Raw genomic sequence first — 21,547 nt, 5'->3', positions numbered from 1 at the left:
TTTATCTCCCTCTCTACCCCTCTCTCTCTCTCTCTCCTTCTCCATCTCTCTCCCTCTCCTCTCTCTCCTTCTCCATCTCTCTCCCTCTCGCTCTCCTCTCTCTCTCCTTCTCCATCTCTCTCTCTCCCTCTCTCTCCTCTCTCTCCTTCTCCATCTCTCTCCCTCTCGCTCTCCTCTCTCTCTACTTCTCCATCTCTCTCTCTCCTCTCTCTCCATCTCTCTCCCTCCTTCTCCATCTCTCTCCCTCTCCATCTCTCTCCCTCCCGTTTCCCTCCTTCCTTCATCTTTTCCCCTCTCCGACTGTATGAGGTAGCGAAGCACATGGTATGGAGCTGACTCTGGGAACATGCCAGCGCTGGCTGAAAGACTCCACTCCAATAACACCTCTTAGTGTGCGTGTTTGTCTGTGTGTACACTAAGTGCACAGTCAATTGCCCATCAAAAGGAGCTGTATCAATCAGCTACACAATGAGACTGCATTCAGTGACACTCCCATTAGTGTAGGGCAAGCATGTCTATTGAGGTTAAATAGTGGGTATCCACTGCTGCCTGGTTATGTCAAACTGGCTGGCTGTTTATCAAACCGGCACCAATGTGACTTGTGACAAGGCTGAGCAATGAGCTCTATTCAAACTACATTAGCCCCTCTTCTGCGGATTCTTTTTTCAGCCTTTGATCAAAAGGAACCAAATATCTTGACTGTGGTTGTCAGGGGGGACTTTTTTGAAGCTTCCGCAGGATGTGACACACCAATGATGTCAGGTATAACTGGAAATAGCATCAAAGTAACATACAATGTGGAAAGTTTTTCCTCCCAAACAGAAACTGACACCTCCTCTCGCCAGACTCTGGACCAGGGCTGAAGTCTGGAAGGTAAAACTCTCCCCTTCTATCCTCTTTTCTCTTACTTCCACCAGCTCTTTTTGTCCTTCGATCTATCTCTCTTTCGCTATCACTGTCTTAGTCTGCCTGTCTTCCCTCACTCCCTCCATCTATCAGTCTGTTCGACACCAGAGGGGGAGTTTGCTGGCTGGCTGCGACCTATTTCGGCAGAACTGGGACTGTCAGTCATGTAGCTGTGTGTCGTGTTGTCTTATTGCACCCTGAAAGGATGCCTCCCAGCCCCTTGCCTGTTCTCCTCCTCCTTCTCCTCTTCCTCCTCCTCCTCTTCGTCCTCCTCCCTCTGCTCCTCCTTCACTGGAGGGTTGAGGGGTTGGGGTGTAATTTTGTACTCATCTGCTCCAGTTTTCTTCAGGACACTTTACCCTCCAAACGAGAGAGCGTGGGTTTGCTCTCCGAGGGAGACGGATTCCTGCTTAAAAGTGAGCATTATATCATGACGTTTGGCCCGCTGTGGATTTGCCTGGGTGTCTGTCTGACCGTGCATTCGACAGTGCATGTCAGGGCTTTCTGGTATGTGTGTCTGTCTCTGTGTGTGTGCAAGTAAATATGTTTCCGCCTTCCTTTGTAGACACATTCAGTGATTCCATTAGCACAGGAAGGTGGCACTGGGATCCATCCGCCCAGAATAAATGGCAGCTGAATTATTGAGAGTGTCAACTCACTGAATGACCAGGGATCCATTCCCTGCACTGAGATGTGGTCCAGTCTGACAGCACAGGATGGAGGGACAACCAGGCAACAAAGTGGGGATGGGGGGGCGTGGTTGCAGAAAGAGGTTCAGAGTCTGTCGTAAAATCTCAGAGTCTTGAGTCTCTGAGTTAGAATGTATAGACTGAGGGAAAGGGAGCGCACCACCATTACATGATAGAATGAATGACAGCCGGCATGACCACCAGCCTGCTGTAGTGGCCATAAAGACTGACCTCAGAGTCACCTGCCACATCACTCTTTCCATCCTTCCTTCCCCCTCATTCTTTTCCATTGACACACTCACTCTTTCTCTCTCTCTCTCTCAATGTTTTCCTTTGTCTTTCTCTCCATCCTTCTTTCCACATGTTTTCTTTCTCCTCCCTCTCTTTCTTATCACCCCGCCCTCTTTTTTAAATGTGTACTCTGTCTTTCTGCCTAAGCTTCTCATCAACAGATCCTCCTCTTTGACAGTTGATTATATCTCTGCTCCACAAACCACAGGAAATCATAAATTAACACTGTCAAATTGATGGCCAATTATAGACAAGTATCCCAGTGTAGGAATGATGTGTCATAACAACACATCATGATCAGTGTCAAGACAGGAACAGAACTAGCAGACTTAGTCATTGTTGACTGCTACACGCTAGTCACATTAAACCTGAGGCAATCAGCAGAGCAGAGCAGGCCCCATGCTGTGTTTGTATGACCTTTTGTGTGGAGGATCAGTAGTTCTTAAGGACTTTTAAGGTCAGATTTGAACAGGGCCTGAGTGGGGGTACAGTGTCTTGGTCAATGCGGTGACATTGTCTGGTTGGCTGGTTTATAATGAGCCCAGAGGATGAGGGGCTCCCTTCAGGACACACATCAGCTACTTCAGTTACAAAACTCATTACATACATACATACATTGTCTTTAACAGGGCTTAATGTGTGTATTTCATGTGCTATAATAAACACTGCAAACACACACACACGCATCCCCCCCCCCCCCCCCCCGACACACACACTTTCTCCAACCCAGATTCCTTCTGCTCTCTAACGACCTTTGAATTGTGAATACATCACAGCTGTCCTATGAAGGGAATCAATAGAGCCCTGTACATCTCGGGGCTGGGAGGGTGAAAGTCGACCTGTCAGGAGAAGTGAGCAGCATCCATCATAGGTACCTGGAGGCTCGGATCAAATCCGAACGGCACGCAGCGCACAAGCATCTTTTCCACACCAAGGGGTCATCATTGGTAACCTTTCTTTCACGCTGTGCCTTCTGATGCCTTCCTCCAAGTGCGTTCTTGCTCGTTTACTACAGTTTACCTGTGTAGCGTAGCAGGCTGGTGTTGATGCGCTACATAACACCAGTCTGGGGAGCAGCAGAGTCCGAGAGGAGGAGGATGAACCCAGGGTTTGTGATAGCAAATATTTCAGTCACACTGAGGGTTCTAGGGAAATCACATTCTCCCTCAAAACAGCCAGTGACGTTATCCCCAGAGACCCATCATTGCCAATGATTTCATCCCCCATATAAATATGCGGAAAAAATAACCAATGTTTCAGAATAAGGGGTTTTATATCAAATAGCATACGGTACTTCTGTGTGCATGCGTCAAATCTACAGTAATTAATGTCACACAGCATTCAAAGCAAGCTTTCTTCGCATCTTAAATCCAGCAGCAAATGTATATGATACAATACAGAGCTATACCAGGGACTATTACCATAAAATAATGATGTTTACCATACAAGGTTTTTAATCCCCCCAACAGGGGATCTGTAATATTGGCATGTCTTCTGGCTCATATCACAAGAAACAAAGTAGAGAGGCTCAACATTGTCCAATGAAGAAGGATGATAAGCTACATTAATACACAGGAACAAAATTGAAACCAAAGCAAGGTTATTATAATTCCACAACCTTCTGTGCTTGTCTGTGCGTGCTTGTCTGTGCATGCGTCTGTGTGTCAGTGTCTTTGTCGTGTGTGTGTGTGTGTGTGTGTGTGTGTGTGTGTGTGTGTGTATGTGTGTGTGTCCGTGTAGCTCAGTCCACAGAAACATTCAGCAGCACGTATACAGCAACATGTACAGCATACATACATAGTTGGACTTGAAAGATTCAATATCACTCTACCTGCAGAACATCAATCATTTGCAGACAGCTAGATAAAACACCCATGATTCTCACATCTCAGACGAGCTGTGTGCTGGCAACCCAACACAGAACAGACCAGTCAATAAAATGGACCTTTGTTATGGCAACGTATTTTTACTGATGTGCTCAACAGTGTATTCATTTAGCAGATGCTTTTATCCAAAGTGGTGTACAAAGGGAGATTCAAATCTGGCAACCTTGATGTGCAGTCAAATACTCTCCCACATATAAATAATAGGAATACTAAAACATCCTCCATCAACATTTGTAGACAACCTTTTGATGCACTTCAATAACAATGTGGTCTCTAACATTAGTTAACGCACATTCACAGCTACATTCAGAAAATTTAGTTACGTTTGTGTAGAGTAAGTAAACCTACTCAACCCTGTACATCCTAGGCACTTTTGGCAGATATTTCTATAAAAAGCAAGTGACATATGCAATCATACTGCTAGATCACACACAAACACACACTACAGTGGCATTGTAGTGCAATCATCATCTAACAATTCCAGTTTCGATTCATGATTTTGATTACAATTTCATTATCCCATATCCCAATAAAATGATAATCTAGTGTGACGTACCAGTCAGTGGAGGCTCAGGGAACAAGCTGTGTTCGACAATTCTAGTCAAACATCCATAAGAAGTCACCCATGTGAAAATAATTGCTTAGAACTAACCAGAAGTAAATTGGCAGTGATTAGAGGCACATCTGTCTGACCATCTGAAATCTCACAGAAAATATTTTAGCTCTCTGAAAATCAGTGGCTCCTTCAGGAAAAACAAATACATACATTCGATGAGCAACACAACATCCGGCATCCACGCCACATAAACAATGTAGTATGTGGCGTGGCCACCTCGGGATCTCTAGTCCACAGAAACGCAGACAGACAGGGGTACTTCAGGCGGTCTCCAGAGCCCTTGGCTGGGGTAGGAACCCCCCCCCCCTCCCCCTGCTAAGCCCTGGATCTGGGGTCACAGCGCCATCTGATCTTCCCTCTGGAATACCTGCGCAAAGACATCCTGGGCAGCATCTGGAGGTGGCAGAGGGAGGTTGGCACCAGATGACTGCACTCAACTCTGGCTACAAAACAAGCAGCTGTAGCATCGGTGGGTGGGCTGGCCTTGGCTTTAAAGGCAGACCGGGGCTGTAATTACCGCGAGGCGAGGGGGGGGCACACAATGCAGAGAGGAACCAGGCAAACCCTTGACACTAACTGACAGTGTACAGCCCAACATCACAGATGACTACAACGAATTATCCATTGCAGATGAATTAAGTAGGATGGGTGTAGCTCAGTGATGGAGCATTTGATTGCAGAGCGAAAGGTCCACCCCCCACACCACCATCATAAGTGGCTTTGGATAAAAGCACCTGCTGAATGAATACTTGTCAAATATGAGGAAAATGTGACAGGAAGAATGTCAAATGTGTTCTAATCTCCTATTACCGGTATGTTGGTCAGAAGAGTTGTCGTTGAATGGCCAGGATTAAATATTTTGCAGTGTCCAAAAACCTCCATTGCTAATTATATCCTATAAACAGCTTCAGAGGCGCCCATTCCATCCGACCAGCACTTCTGATTTGGCACATGCCATCAGGAGAAACATTACGAGGAGGGGTGCTTTGATGTGCACTGTCGGGGGCTGGTGTGCGCTTTAAGGATGTGCTACAGTCCAACACCTGAGTCACATGACAGGGCAGCACGGAGGAACCCCTAATGGGAGCGAGAGAAGCATGTAACATAAGGAGCAGAACATCATTCTGGGAAGAAGAGTCCTCGAAGACCTTGAAATATCAAGATAAATGTGCCACCGTCACCGATAAATGAGGAGAAATTGTAAATCAATCGTAGTCACATTAGAGAGTGGAGAGAAGAACATGCAGCAAACTAGAATGTTCTACATGCCCCGCCATGTAACTCTTTCCTGTGATGTGTGATGTGTAGGTGGTGAAGGGGGGGGGGGGTGGAGTGAAGGGTATAACGACATATCCAGGACATATCCTGCGTCTATATAAAGCTCTGCTGTGGGGTTAAAGCTCATCGAAGTGACTGCATATGTGGCCTGTGAGCCCGCCGGGGGGGAAAGTGAGGGACATCTGCCCATACGGGCCTTCATCCTCCCACACCCACTGGCTTACTGTGCGCACATGCAGCACGCTTTGACAATGTAGGGTACACAATGGTGTTCAGTGCTTGCAGGAGGAAGCATGTCCAAGAAGATATCTGTGCCACTGCATGATAGTCTTCATTCCGACTGTGTATTATAGCAGAGAACCAGTTTTATTAAAATGCATGAGGTTGGCTTAGATGCCTAGCTACAGCTTTATTGAAGATAGCACACTATTGCAGTGCAAAGCTCTGAACAGTCCTTGAACAGAGCATCTTATCCGGAGTGCCTATGACATCATGGTCTATTTCGGGCCCAAGTGGAGCATTCAGAAGCTTAAAGGTATCCATTAATGGGTACCAGCTGTCTCTTCAGAAACACCATCTCTCAAATCTCCAATTCACAGATTTCTACTAAACAGTCTTGCATCTGGCAGACAAATCAAGGTCATAATGACCACTTGGTCACTGGTCATTTGATGTCTTAGTGTGAAGCTGGCAAGCATTCATTTTCTGGATCATTCAATTTAAATTAATCAATTAACTCATATTTCCCATGCATTCACGGAAGTGTGATCAGACCATATGTCGTGTTTAGTTCATGCATTGTTCAGTATCAACACAATAACGTCATTGATCACGAACTGGCAGCATGAAGTATTGGTCATGATAGCTTCATTACACTTCATTCACTGGAGTGGCTGTGGAGAGAAACGGGCTCTTATTCCCAGTGGTGTGAGTGTGCGTGGAATTATTGTACAGTGCGTGTATGTGTGTGTCATTAAGTGTTTCTGACCCTGGGTGGAGGTGCGGGTGAGAGTAATTTCCATGTTTTATCACTTGACTTGAATCCAGCACTCTCAACCAGTGTATATACAGAACCTGACCAGTACATATCCAGAGCCTGCATCAATGATTTATCTTAGTGGGAGCGATCTGTCTGCTTAATCAGACACTAACCTTTCAAGGGTATTGATCAAGAAACTCTGACAAAGCCATTACAGGCGCTCAATGGGCAAAGGCGTCTGCCAAACGCCCACCACCGCTTCCTCTAACTGGGGAAGATTAAAGGGAGATGGGGGGAAAGGGATGAAAAACAAGACTTCGGGGGTAAATTGAGCATGAGAAAGAAAACTAGAAAGCGAAAGAAGGGGGGATGCTGGGGCTTGCGGGACCGGAAAATCGTGGACGTAACCGTGATGGTGTACAGTGCCACGAGACGATATCAACGCCAATGGGAGAAGAGCACTCCAAGGGTAAGAGTGCATTAATGCCTATGTGCAGTGACACCTCTCTATCCTCCAAGGTGACTGAGCAGGAGCAGCCAAAAGGAAGCGTGTTCGACTCTCCAAACAATGTCAGCTTTTTTTTAAACCCCGCTCAAGAGCCCAAGAGGTGAAACAGCCACAGTGAGGTGTGCAGACCTTCCGACATACCCTGCCCCTGCCTTCTAAAAGGTTTCAGTTGGGAGGGGGGGGGGGGGGGGGGGGTCAAAGATGTTGTTTAGATCTATTGCTATCCAGGCGTCCTCTGAGAGGACGGTTGACTGGGAGACAGGGCCGTCATTACGGCAGCTCTGGAGAAGACCTTCCGCTGGCCTCTGTTGAGACTCCGCTTCGGAAGCAGGACTGCAGCCGGAGGGGGCAGGGAACTGGGGCACAAACAATAACAGTAATCATCATGGCCAATCATGTGCTTCTCTGGAAGAGGAGACCAGCTGACTGCCTGCCTCTCAGAGCCCAGAGGGGCCAGCAGTCCATGTGACGTGCATGCAGGGAGGGGACAACCAGAGGGAGGAGGCGAAGGCGGGGGGGTTTAGAGAAGGGAAAAGCACTCTCTTCTGCTCCCGCTTACTCATCCTCCTTTCCTCGTTCTGCCCTTGTCAGCTGGCTTTACCCTCTCTATCTTCTCTCTCCCATATTTTGTCCCATCCACTACCGACCCCCGCAAAGGCATGTGGAATGGTTCAATCCAGGAATACACATGCTGGTTTGGTGTCAGAGATAGGATCCTCTAGATGGGAGGTGGGGGAAAATGCTGTCTGGCTCGTGACCATAGACTGTGCCATTCATGACTTACAGTCTACCCAGCAGGGGTTGAGGGGTTTGAAAGTAGGAGAAATGAATGGACTTGATGTGGCAGGATAAAAACCCCGTTGTTAATGAGCGTTCTACAAGCCTATGGCAGATGTGTGCCAGCCGTTCCTGTCTGCTCACCATCACTGATCCTCAAATGCCGCACACGGTCTGTAACAAAAATCGTCCTTGGGTCATTTCAAAGGACCGACATCCATAACCTGTAATTAAAAAAACGGTTTTGCACAACACGTTTTTCAAGAGAAGACGGTCAGACAGACATGAATGAACACAGGGTAGAGGATCAATTGACTGGGCCAATACAATAATCTAGAGCTATCTTAGCCTTCATAACAACAGCGGTGTGTGAGTGATCAATAGTGGGCTATCTGATTACTGTCTGGCAGGGGCAGAGAAAGCACTGGGGGGACTGGCGTCAGGGATGAGGAGCATGAAGCATCCCTTAAATCACAGGAGCTTTGACGGAGGTTCAATAGGTTCAGCTCACCAAGCCGACAAGCCCTGCTTGGGAAACGGCTCAGGCAGCACAGACCGACACATCGGGACCACAAACACAGCATACCAGGTAGAGGTGTGAAGAACAATAATTGCAGACTAATCAATGTTGGGCACAACAGAGGGGTCCCGCATGAGCGTGGTTCTGCAGGTCAACGGTTGTCCGTCTTAATCTAGACCCTCAGAACGTACATACTGTAAGATATTATTGCCTACTGCATCTCATATATCCAGTATATCTATCTTCCTCTCCCTCCGCTCCTTCCCCAGATTTGAATTCCTCTCACACCCTGTTTCTATGGCCTGTCAGCCTCCCTCACAGAAGGAGAGGAAGTAGTGATAAACAGGGAGACTGAGATTAAAAGGCCAATATCAGGATCTCAAGCTGAAGCTACAGACCGAACAACTGCTACCAGGCAACCAGGGCTTCAGTAGGTGTGGCAGTCCCGTCAGACACACTGCAAGGCAGGAGGACACAGAAGCACAATGTCTATCTGCGGGCAACCAGTAGCTGTTATTTGGAATGGAAATGACACAGACAGAAATGCAACTAAGCTAGCTCCAGGATCCACCGCCGCCATGCCAACTGGAATTATTGTTGCGTGGCACGGGCACTGCAGCTATGTCCAAGGGCCCACATGGTGACTGGGTTTCAGATGAGTGTATGTGGCCGTGTTTGTGTGCCTGCCCGCACGGTGCCCACGAAGGCGCTTAAAAATGCTGTTCAAGTCAGTGACTTCTTGGCAGCTTGCTTCTCATGCGGAGATGCCAAGCCAAGCCAAACGGGCAAGCTGCTGCAGACACAGAGGCAGCTAACGGGTGGAGTGGCCCACTGCCACTCCACCCTCCCCTTTGAGAGAGAGAGAGAGAGAGAGAGAGAGAGAGAGAGAGAGAGAGAGAGAGAGAGAGAGAGAGAGAGAGAGAGAGAGAGAGAGAAAGAAAGAAAGAGCAGGGAGAGGGGGGGGGGGGTGCTGTGCATTCTTATGCACAACAGGGGTCATCGTGTGACCTGGAAGTGGTAATGGGGACGGTGTTCATGTCACTTTGATCCCCAAGACGTGTCATGGCGAGAATCAGAGCTGGGACCCTGAGTGAGAGAGAGAGAGAGAGAGAGAGAGAGAGAGAGAGAGAGAGAGAGAGAGAGAGAGAGAGAGAGAGAGAGAGAGAGAGAGAGAGAGAGAGAGAGAGAGAGAGAGAGAGAGACGAAGAGAGAGAGAGAGAGAGAGAGAGAGACGAAGAGAGAGAGAGAGAGAGAGACGAAGAGAAAGAGAGAGAGAGAGAGAGAGAGAGAGAGAGAGACGAAGAGAGACGAAGAGAGACGAAGAGAGACGAAGAGAGAGAGAGAGAGAGAGAGACGAAGAGAGAGACGAAGAGAGGGATGGAGGGTAAGGCATGGCAGGTAGAGCAGAAGACAGTGATGGAGATGTTTGCAGTGGAGCCCTGAGCCTAATTCTGCTCCAGCTCTCTCTCTCTTTATGGAGAGAAGGACAGACATGAGAGAGCCCCACAAGGCCACTTCTACTTCTGATTATCTCCTCTGCACACACACAAACACACAGTAGTGTACACACATCATACAAAGACCCGCTGGCTATCTTTGGGCCTTTTTAAGATCTACACAGCATGATTATTTTGAGCAGCTCTCCTAATTCACAATTGCCTTAAAGTTCTGAAAACTGACACTTGCAACAAGTGTTAACATATTCCACTCCAAACAAGCACTGTCCCTGTCAAACGCCAATGACATAATTTCAGCAAAAACAGGGCTAGAGTTGTAACCCTTCGCAGAAAAAAACATTCATTATTTATGTTTCCAAGAAGCAGACAGTACGTACAGCCTTATCAGCAACACATTAAACAGTGAGACAGGAAACGCCTTTCCCGGCGATTAAGCACCTCTCCGCAATCACACAAACTGCTTCATAAACCATTAGCGTGATGTTGCTATCATACAGGCTAATACAACCCCGGCACATTAATTAATGGTATGGTTTGTGCGTGGGAGACGAACATTGCAAGGAGGATCCAGATTGCCTTGTGACATCTAATTCAAACCTTGCAGAGAAAAAAAACGCAGCACTGTATGTCGGCACGCTGTCATTAGCCTATGACAACCAATACATCATTGTACGCACTGTAGGCCTACTTTAACCACCTCATGCAAAAACGTCTGATAACAGCTTCGGTATTTCATTTTTCCGATGGTTTGCTGTTGAAACATACCGGAAACTAATTGACGTGAGAGGCTCTCATTTCTACCGCACGTTGGCAAGATAGAAGCATTATCTCACAATCCAGTTGTCTAGCAGATTCAAGTACGGTAGCCATGTCCCAAAATAGGCCAGTGCATTCTAACGGCTACTCTCAGTATACTGTTTAATAAATCCGTTTGACAACCTGACAACTGAATTGAATTCAAATGAGCAAACAGGCTGATCCAAACGGGAGCTAAATCCACAAACGGAGAATGTTTCTAAAGATGATAGTTTAGCCCTGTGTTTCTGCCTCTCGGCTGTGTTCTTCTATATGTCCATGTCATAACATAACTCTACAGACAGAGACCCCTGAGGCTAAATGAGAGCATGAGACCATACTGTAGTGTCTCAAACCTACTTACTTTCATGAGCAAATAACGGAAGAAACAGATTTTGAAACAGACTCCGCCTAGCACAGATAAAAAAGAGTTACGGAGAAAACCTTTCGAAAGGGTGTGTACACATTAAACATAAAACAACTTTTTATCTGTATTATACACTTTATAAAAGGAGAAATGTGATGCTCAAACCCAAAGCCCCTTCTCAAGCACTGGGATGTGTGATCCGACCAGAGCTAATACAGTTCAGTGTGTTTTTGGCAGTCTATAAAACCGTGCAGATTACTGGGGTATTGGAAAGCGCCGCTTGTGAACAAAGTGCCCTTTTCTACTAGCTTGAGCACTGGGGTCCTGGGGGAAAAAAAGAGTAGAACTTGTGACTAATCACTGACACACATTTAGTCAGCGAGAGAGCTAATCTGTTCTTAGGAACTATTACCCAATCTCCCCAACCCAAACGCTGTGAAAGGAAGTCTGCACACCAGAATGTCTGCTGTTTCACTCCCTTCCACGGCTGCCTCAAGGCTACGGTTATGCGCCCTCTCCCTCTCCCTCTCCCTCTCCCTCTCCCTCTCCCTCTCTCTCTCTCCTCATGGGAGTCATGGGAGCAACATGGGTGAATGCACACACACATAAACATTGCGTAGCTTCAGAGGGCCACGCTGTCAGTGCATACCACAGAGAGCTGGAACCGTCCTATATATAACCGGGGCAGTAGGCACAGTATACCGTGTAGCGTCTTGTAGTACCTAGCTGTAGCATGTAGCTTCTCTCTGAGGGGGGTGGGGGGGAGGTGTGTCTTACCTGCGGCAGGGCGGAGCTGAGCTGCCTCTGGAGCGAGTCGCGGTCGTAGCTGACGTCCTGCAGGTGCTGCTGGGCCAGGCCCAGGCTCTCCTGGGTCTCCCGCAGGGTGTCCAGGAGGCGGTCGCGCTCGTCCAGCATGTTGACCATCAGTTGCTCGAAGTGGGAGTCCGGGTCCGAGGCGCCGCTCTGGGAGCCGCGCTGGCTCAGCGCCGTGTCCTCGCTGATGGTCGGCATCACCTCGCACATCATCGCGAACCCTGCGGCCGGGGGGCGAGAGGAGGGGGGAAGGTAGACGGGGGGGGGGGGGGGGGGGGGGGAGGTGGTCAGAGGGGCTTTCAGGGAGACTGCGAGAGCGTAGGCTCGGGTTTGAACATTAGAGGGGAGGGACAAACCTTTTCTCATCACCCCTATATATCATATATATCGGTGGGGATGTTTCAGTGGACTCCTAACATTGCTTTGTCTCTAGTATTACTGTCTCTAAGATTTCGTTGATCCTCCAAGGGACAAAGACTGCTGGTTTTCCTCTGCTTTCTCTGAGCCTCAGGTCTGGGAGAAGCACGGGCCCTGTTTACGACACGCTGACTGGTGTCTTGTTCTGTCACACCCGAGCACTGACAGTGGATGACGTGAGAGGGAAGGGCATCTCCACTGTGTGGAGGCCAGAGAGATGGCTCGAGGCCCCGGCCTCAGTGACCTCGCTATGAGCGGTGAGATTCAACTGGCAATAACGTGTGTGTGTGTGTGTGTGTGTGTGTGTGAATAGGCCTGGCACACTTGGAGCTGGGCCTCTCGTCACTCCAGCATTTCAAGGCTGTGTCGACGTCTTTGGAGGCTGGGCGTTCTGCCCCAGTTTTCACGCTTGTGCTGTTTAATGGGCCAGCCCGGATCTGATTACGTCATGTAGCCTATCTATACTATTGTGAATTTCTAAAATAAGTAGAGTGAGGAACCATCCATGTTCCCATCCCAAACTTGAAACAGTTGAAACATCTCTTATTTATGTCGAGACATTCATTATCACTGCATCTTCACAAGTTCACAGGCCTGGGCTTTGGTGTATAGCGAATTAGTTGAAACACAACAAACTTATGTGTGAATGCCATCCTGTGAGACGAATGCGTAGACCGCCAGATGAACAGACAGACAGACAGATAGTGATATCATCCCTACTCCAAAGGGACATAATGGCTGGTCTGTCTGGCAGTGTCGTCTCTGGAAGGAGGCCCGTGTCTGTCGGTGCTGGGCCAGGCACACAGCCAGGATCCCACCAGCTCCCCATTCAGCCACCATGCGCTGCCATTTAAACCTGAGAGACCCAGACGTAGTGGTCCCCAGCATAGCCCAGGCAGGGGGAGAGCAGCAGCCAGGTTGGTCTAGCATTAGAAGTGAAGAGTCAGTTTGCTTAGTCCTTGAGCCAAACAGGAACGTCAGTTCAACGATACTCAGGTGGCTAAAGCACACTTGACAAGAGATAACCTTCCAAACCAAATACAGCTTATCCCGCCCTACTTGAACAGCGTACAGTGTAAGTATTTTCCTAGGATGATAAATAATCGTAATGTGTTGATTTAGTAGACATTTTTATCCAAAGCAACGTACAGAGAGGAATTTGAACCCGCAAACCTCTTGATTTGCAGTCAAATACCACGGGGCTATGCCTATCCCAGATAAATCATTAAGACAATTCACCAAACCACAAACAAAATAAGCCTCACACTGCATATCCACACTCAGATAAAAATCTCATATCTCTCAACGAAATTCCACACAGTTTCTCAGTCAGTATTGAATAAGAAGCCTCCTTCAGTCTTTAAAGTGCAAGCTTTAGCACCCTGGCAGTGGAATCTTCTCCTTCTTCTAACCCCCCTCTTCTCCTTCTTCTAACCCCCCTCCCCCTCAAACACACTGAACACTGTTTACTGTCTGAGGCAGTATTTTTAGTTGACTACTACTACTAGTTTCTGTACCCCAGTCCTTACTGTGGCTAAGCTCAAACACATTCGAACCAGCATCTGAAGAACCATACAGACCATACAGAACCATACAGAACCTCACTCTGCCACACCATGTTTGAAGAAAGACACAAGAACATCTGTCTTCGGGTCTACTTTTATCTGCAAGGGATCTCTATTCCGACCAAAGCCTTGATATTGATGGATTGAAAGCCTTAAAAACGTATTTCAGGATAAACACTAACCCTTCGCAATGACATGATGCTGAAAATATTTATTGTTAAACACAACTGACCGTGGCTGTTCATCAAAAGAAAAGATGAACAGCGCTATCACCTCTGAGCGCTCAGTTCCCGATTCCAATGTGCACATATAAGAGGCAGGCTGAGAAACAAAGATGAAATGATACCAAAACCATAGGAACAATGGAATGTTCTCTAAAAGGCATGGTGGAACACGGATGCGGGGGGGAACGTGAGCTGGCAGGATCACGGGGCCTCCCTCTTCATGCCATATGCCAATCAATGAATTATTCACGGGGAATAGGAGACTACGCTGTCTTTCCAATCAGTGCAATCCTACCACCTACCTACCACAACCTCACTGTAACCTCCGCCCATACACACACACACACACACAAACCCCAGCCTGCCTGGAAAGCCCTATCATGAGCAGACACCTTCTGCATGCCTCTCACCCTGCCTGTCATGTTGAACCCCCTAGCGACGACTGACAGACATGCCACATGACTCGGGCCTCCACCCACACCTGTACAACAAACTGTGGAACTCTACTGGTTATGATTAACTGCCTAAATAACCATAGACAAGACTGCAGGTAATCTTCTGTATCGTTGATCCATTTGGAATGGACAGAGTTGAACTATGCCCTGACAACAGAATTAGACAGTAGTGGTGTCATGCAGTCTAAGAAATAATTAGAAACGATTTAAGAGGTTTCAATGGATCCATAATGACCACATCCCTACACCAGGTCTACATTTGGACCACAAATCAAATCAGTTACAAGAAGTTACAAGTCTCCAGAGTTCGGAAGTGTGAGTTGCTCCACGATTGCAACTGCCCCCACAAGCAATCGGAAGCTAATTTCCTGAATGTCATCTGTTAATCTCATTAACAGCAACATTTCAGAAAGTAGATAAGGAGTGCTTCACTCCAGCAGGTTCCAGGGGAATAAAGCCAAGTGTGGTGATTCAGCATTAATCTCAACTCATGTACATCAAGGTATCATTGAAAGAGATAAAACAAGCATGTGGGGAAAAACACAGTATGCATCAATACTGTGGTATCCATACAGGTGTGAAACGACTTCTGTTAAGACATCAATATAAATTATTTCAAACTCAAATTAGCAAATGTTTTTTTTCATGTTGTTTCTATATTTAGGATTTACTGCAATACCATCCATGTTGCTTCCAAGATATAAAGTATAAAGTTAATGACCCACCAAACTTATATGTTCAAATATAGAGACATTCTGAAAAAATATTTGTCAGAAATACCCTGTAGCTAAATGGCCCAATAGTCTACTTCCAACAAATGACAGTGAGATCAGTTTTTTTCTACTCTGTGAATAACAGACACAGAACATCATTGTTATATTAACTGCCTGCACATCAGCAGAGTGTATACTACACTGATTATCCATGGGATTGTTGACTGGAGAGTGCTGACTTGGGATAAACCCACTTCTAAATGATGTATATGAGGTCTTGGCATTACTTGGCATTGTAGACATTTACATTTAGTCATTTAGCAGACGCTCTTATCCAGAGCGACTTACAGTAAGTACAGGGACATTCCCCCGAGGCAAGTAGGGTGAAGTGCCTTGCCCAAGGACACAACGTCAGTTGGCATGACCGGGAATCGAACTGGCAACCTTCGGATTACTAGCCCGATTCCCTCACTGCTCAGCCATCTGACTCCCTACAAGAAGCAGAATGATGATCTGAAGAACATTGGAAAAACTATTACACCACACTCTCTCTCGATTTGGCAAGTGACCAGCCATAGACAGGTGAAGAGAATGACACAGCACTTTTGTGAATGAGAGAGACGAAACCACATGCTGCTGCGAGAGTGGAGAATTCCCATTCATATGGAGCGGCCTACAGAAAATGTGTTTCAGACAACAGTGGATAGCCTGCCAAGAAGACAACATTTCAACGCTGTCCAATTCAATCACTGAAACAGAACTCAAAAGGATAAGCAAAGACTGACAATATGAAATAGTGAAAAAAAAAATCACATTAAGCTCCATTTCATTTTATATTTGGCTTTCCACATGCGAATCACCATAATTTCAGAAATATGACAAGGATTTGATCACAAGGTTCTCCCAACCTGCATTATCAAGACAACAGGATATTTCAATCCATAACCAGCTGCCAATCACAACAATGTCTCAGGCAATACCGAGGGTTATATTACGATTGGTGGTTACAAATTAGAACATGAGATCTTAGAGTGCACCGTGCCTCATTGAGTAAAGGGCTGGCAGCTCCCACCCGTCCCACTCTCACTCTTACTGAATGGACTAGCTTGAGAGGGGTGGGGATGACACAAGGGGAGCAGTGTCGACTTTCACCCTACACACTGCCATTATGTTGGGTGTGTGTGTGTGTGTGCATCCACGCTTCTGGATGTGAGAGGCATACGCTTGGATGGGAGCGTGTGTGTGTCTTTGTGTCAAAGCACCATTCCCCATAACATTTCCTCTCCTAGCCCCGAAGCAAGGTCATGCAAACCATCAATCGATGGCGACTGAATAAGAACACCAATAGAGATGAAGAGAAAGGGCATTAAAGGCAACATTTGATTTGATTTGCAGGTGACCAGCCTGGGTCAGTGTGACATCACTTCTGATGCAAAGCCAGGTATTTTACCTATATTTTAACATGGAGCGTCAGGTAATAAGGACGTCAATTCACTGACACTCCTAATTGTGAAATGCCTAGTGAATTTGTCTGCTCTATTAATGTGCATGTATAAGGCTACTGCCTTAATGTTTCACTTGCAATATTGAAATATTGAAGCTCACAATAGCTACAGGTTTGTCAAGAGATCTATTCCATAGATTAAAGACAAGACAAATGACATTTTGAGATGACATCTATATGAATTAAGATGATCAGATGCTGCTCTTTAACTACTAATTCAAGGACAACTGGTTTATTCATCCCTGCATCTATCTAACCAAAAGTGCATGCGTGTAGTGTATGTATGTATGAGTGATAGGTGTGTGTGTGTGTGTGTGTGTGTGTCTGTGTATGTGGGGGAGAGAGAGAGAGACAGAATCAGATAGTGAGTGAAAAAGATAGAGATAAGAGAGATAGAGGGGGAGAGAGACTGAATGGCCCATGTTCACATGAATGGTGGTCTTGCTAGAGGATAGGAGGGGCAGCTGATCATGTCTTGACATATTTTCATTCACAGTCCTCCTGCACAGACTCGTGACATGTCAGACCGTTATTCTTTGAAATAGCATTTTTGCACAGTAACATCTTTTCCGCGCTCCTTAATAATAATAATTGGGAGAATCATTAGCCATTGTCTCCAGTGCATTACATCATGCATGCCTCACTATCCCGCCCCCTTTAACTCTCTCTCTCTATTGCTGCACTCTTGACAGTGACAGTATTTTCTTAACATCTTCACCGGTAAAACAGGACAGTTCTCACGAAAATGTATTGCCGTCATGTGCATTCATTCACGCCCGTTTCCAGACTCCAGCATCACCCACGTCGGTAAGAAGTTGAGGATGTGAGTAGGGCACTGTAGGCTATCTCTGAATCACCTTGAGCGCGCTGCCCATCACGGGTCAGGATGTTTGAAAGTCGACAGGCAACGGATAAAATGTTACAGAACCATATTATATTTGCCAACAAATATCATACTTACGTTTAATTCCTATGGGCTCCTGACTGTAGGCTCTTTAAATAGATCAATGACAACTGCAGTCTCGGCGAGCTACAAAGCTGGGACCATTAGCAGACAATCCTAGGAAAAAGCTTCACTGGAAACGAGCAGCGACTGAAAGGCTCCGACAAAAGGCACACTTTCTCCCGCAGGCATTTTCAAAAAATTGAAATTGCCATGATTAATTGTAACATTTGGTTCTCCAGCTCTACCCATTGGTAAAATATAGCATGTTACAAATTGTACCGTGAGAAGCGGAGCTGGTAAAGACCATTGTCTGAACTGACGGAGGGGAGGTGTGCAGCATCTTAAAGTTGCAGCTGTTCAATTATTTGCTCAGCAGCTTACAGAGTACAGTTGTCACGATTACAGATAGGATATTGATATTGTGATTTTAGCCTATGAGCTGTTGTAGAACATAACAAAAGATTTATTGGGCTACGATAGACTGCCTGATGAACACGGATCCAATAAAGTAAGCAAGAAAGTATGGAACTGCTGTTCTCACACACCAAAGCATGGGTATGCATTTATCCTTTATCAACATTGCCTTTTTTTGTAATGATGCCATGAAAGGAATATTTATTTATCATTGTTTTGGGGTGCATAAACAGTGGTGGGGAAAATTTAAGGTGAGAAAAAAACTATTTAGCCTACTGATCATGCTCACCTTCATCTCACACACAAATGGTTTATGCCCGTCTTGAAATAAATTGCAAAGTAATCAAGATTGCACTACCAATAATGCTTACATTCCCCCAGACATTTGCGTTGTCGTCAACCATACGACTGTCGCTCTTTAAAAGCGATACATTAGCCCCAGATGGTATGCTCTGTGCGCCATTTATTGGACATTCAATCAAAATCTTATGGCACCTCTGGACCTTCTCCACAGGTCGCTGTGCCAGATGTTGAGCACTTGGATATGCAGAGTAACATCATGTATTAGTAAAGTACCAGTACAAAACATGACAAACAATTTAGAGCAAGCTTAACTTTAAAATTGTTATCGTTCTGGAGAAACAGAGGCAACACATCTCTAAAGGTGTGTTGATCTTTAAGGTGCTATTCTGCATGTTGTTTCTAGTATTTTATTTTCATTAGGACAATGGTCAGAAGCTTAGGTGAGAGCATTACATAACCAAAGTGATATAGCCTACACTCCTAAACAAGATTTCCAAACATAGACTACAGGCCAGTGTGTTTAGGAAATTATGAATAAGGCCTATATGAAATTACCATACTAAATTGTGTACTTGTAAATGAGTTGAAATTGATTTAAACTGGAAGCAAGGAACATTTTGCAATGGATTCAAAGCCCCAGAAATGAACCAAACCCTATTAATACCCTAGGTAGTGTCAAACAGTGTTTAAGCCTATTAAATATTGAAGTAACATGAATTCTTTGTTTGGGGGGAGTCATTGACCCATGTGTTACTTCTCTTTGTAAGACAAGCATTCTTCCAGTTCCTTGGTATAAATGTTTTAGCGCAGTCCAGTGACTTGGCGTTTTATGTGCATTCAATTACCAACAGCACAAGGTCATTAAAGAGCCATAGGTGAACAAACGATGCCTTCAGGGCTTCAGATCCACTGTTAAAGCCCACACGGCATGGCTTACTTAGCACTCACAATAGAATGCTCGTGCTGTGGTGCGGATGAAACGGCAGTGCTTTCTCGGTAAGTTATATCCACAGCTTGTGGAGAAAGACCTTCTTTACCATTGTATCCAGGTTTGGCCAGGCGTCATCATATTTAAGGTTAGGGGATGAGGGAGGACACACTGTACTTTGCCTGGGAAAGAACGAGGAGCAGGCACGTTGCAAAGTGTCGCTGTCCATGGTGCTGAACACAGTGTGACACTGTGGTGGAGTAACTCTCTAAAGCCATTGCTTTGATAAATCAGACACAACGAGGTAGTATTTCTTGTATGTTCTCTATATTCAAAATGTACCTAGTCTAATATCTGATTTGCTTAAAAAATCCAAACAGAGCTACAGCGGTGAGCTGTGAACTGATCAGTAGACCACAGAGTCAAACACTGAAGGATTGCTGTCGGCCTGCAGCTCTCTAACTTAGCACCTCCAGAGAGCCACTGTGCCACATTAAGCTAGCAGAATGACTGCCCCATGAACACGAGAAACCTCCTGAACCGGGTGGTGCAGACTGTGACCTTCACAAGGGGCGTAAGTAACCTTAGCGAGGGTTCATTCATGTCTTCTGACGTCCAAAGGAGGAACTTCAGACACGACAATTAGAAGGTCTTAACAGATTCAAGCTCTTTATATGGCTCTTTTCTTTTAGAAGTGAGGAGTTCATCTATCCATTCATTTATTTCATTTGTGGATCTATCAAAGCAGCTGGGACTCACAAGAAGGTAAATCGTCAGGAGAAAGCTGACAGTGAATGTCAAATCTGGGTTGATCTTGGGAATCACCAGTCTAATAAGTACAATGAGAGGCTGAGATCAGAGGTTGGACACTGACATTAAGGAGAATATTTGGAATGTGTGTTCTTGAGAGTGGAGAGTGCTGGGTTTAGCATATGCTTGTTTGCTGAGGCAGAGGGTGTACTCACACAGGCACACAGGGTTAGGGAGACGAACAGACATATGGAGAGGTTATCCATGGTTGAACACTGAGGCCTGACCATGTCTTGTGCAACTGTGTTTTGTACATCGCACAGACATCTTATCCCAGTTAGAGTACCTGTTCTGACACCACATATGTGCAAATCTAAACGTGAATGTCTAATCTTCTGCGTTTGTTCTGCATGTGACTGTTGTCTCTAAATGTAGCATGGCATGAGCAGATCATTCGACACAAATTTCCCCAGAGGTAGGTAGATACACCGAGGAGCAAAACATGCTCTGAGCTTGAGAGATTCTGTAATATCCTTCCTCAAACCTGCAAGTTAACGTACAGCGACAGAATGAGTCGTTCCTTGCTCTGTCATCTTTGCTGTGAGGTGTACTGTTAGGCTTTTTGAAAATGTGCCGAGCTATATGTCTATCTTAAAGCAGTGGTTTACTCTGATCCAAACGTGTTTCGACTTTCCTTTGATGTCTGCATTCATAAAAATCCGACTCCCAGGTGAAACCATGCCAATTATGGCAAATATTTGACAATACGTTGACAAAATAATCCAAGCAATGACAAGAAATGACAAATCAATCAAGAAAACACGTTGAGACCATTCAAATAAATTCCTCCTGTTCAGAAGTAGAAAGAAGGAAAACACGTCATACATCTTGTCAGGTTCTCCTTTGGTTATGCAAATAATATGCATATGAAGTGAGAGGGTTCTGCTCAGTTTGTGCGATGAGTTTGTAAATGCTAATCTTGCATTACAAACTCAAGGATTCTGCCTCGTTGGAGAATCTGACTGATGAACAGCAATTCGGAAATGCACACTCACATGGGCTCGGTCTCAGCTCATCAGTAGTGCTGATGTTGGGTAAATGTTTACCTAAGAAGATGGAGGATATATCGTGCCACCATTAATATTCTTGTCTATTGCTTGAATGCAAACATGCATATATGATGACAACACAACTGAAGAGGAAGTTAATTAAGAAACCAGGAAGAAGAGGCCTCACAGGGCTTCCTCCTCTCCTTTCCTACTACTACAGATATATACACAGCATGTATATATAAATATACAGCACATATTATAGATTAAAGAAAATGTATTTTCTCAAACTTGACATTTACCTCTTCTGTAAAAGCATGTTTTCAGGCTTCCAGTTCGGCATACCCGTATCCTACGTCTCATCCTGATGTTATAGCACAGCCTGACAAATCCTCAA

General features: G+C 45.7%; 1 protein-coding gene across 5 annotated transcripts in view; it reads right to left on the bottom strand.

The window, feature by feature from the left end:
- ppfia2 (PTPRF interacting protein alpha 2) overlaps positions 1–17,979 on the bottom strand; it is a 101,150-nt gene extending 83,171 nt beyond the window's left edge. For 3 of the 5 annotated variants that reach the window (XM_062483251.1, XM_062483250.1, XM_062483253.1), the window contains exons 1-2: positions 17,722–17,979; positions 11,847–12,103 (exon numbers count right to left, since the gene is read on the bottom strand). In XM_062483251.1, coding sequence (XP_062339235.1) covers positions 11,847–12,095 — 249 coding nt within the window. In that variant the 5' untranslated portion in view covers positions 12,096–12,103; positions 17,722–17,979. The remainder of the gene's footprint in view (positions 1–11,846; positions 12,104–17,721) is intronic. The other 2 variants (XM_062483252.1, XM_062483254.1) reach the window with 1 other exon arrangement.
- Between the last annotated feature and the right edge of the window lie 3,568 nt (positions 17,980–21,547).

Source organism: Osmerus eperlanus, chromosome 17 (genome assembly GCF_963692335.1).
Source record: "Osmerus eperlanus chromosome 17, fOsmEpe2.1, whole genome shotgun sequence".
In the NCBI taxonomy this organism is placed as follows: domain Eukaryota; kingdom Metazoa; phylum Chordata; class Actinopteri; order Osmeriformes; family Osmeridae; genus Osmerus; species Osmerus eperlanus.
The sequence above is the reverse complement of the archived record's forward strand: the minus strand, read 5'-3'. Positions and strand labels throughout refer to the sequence as shown.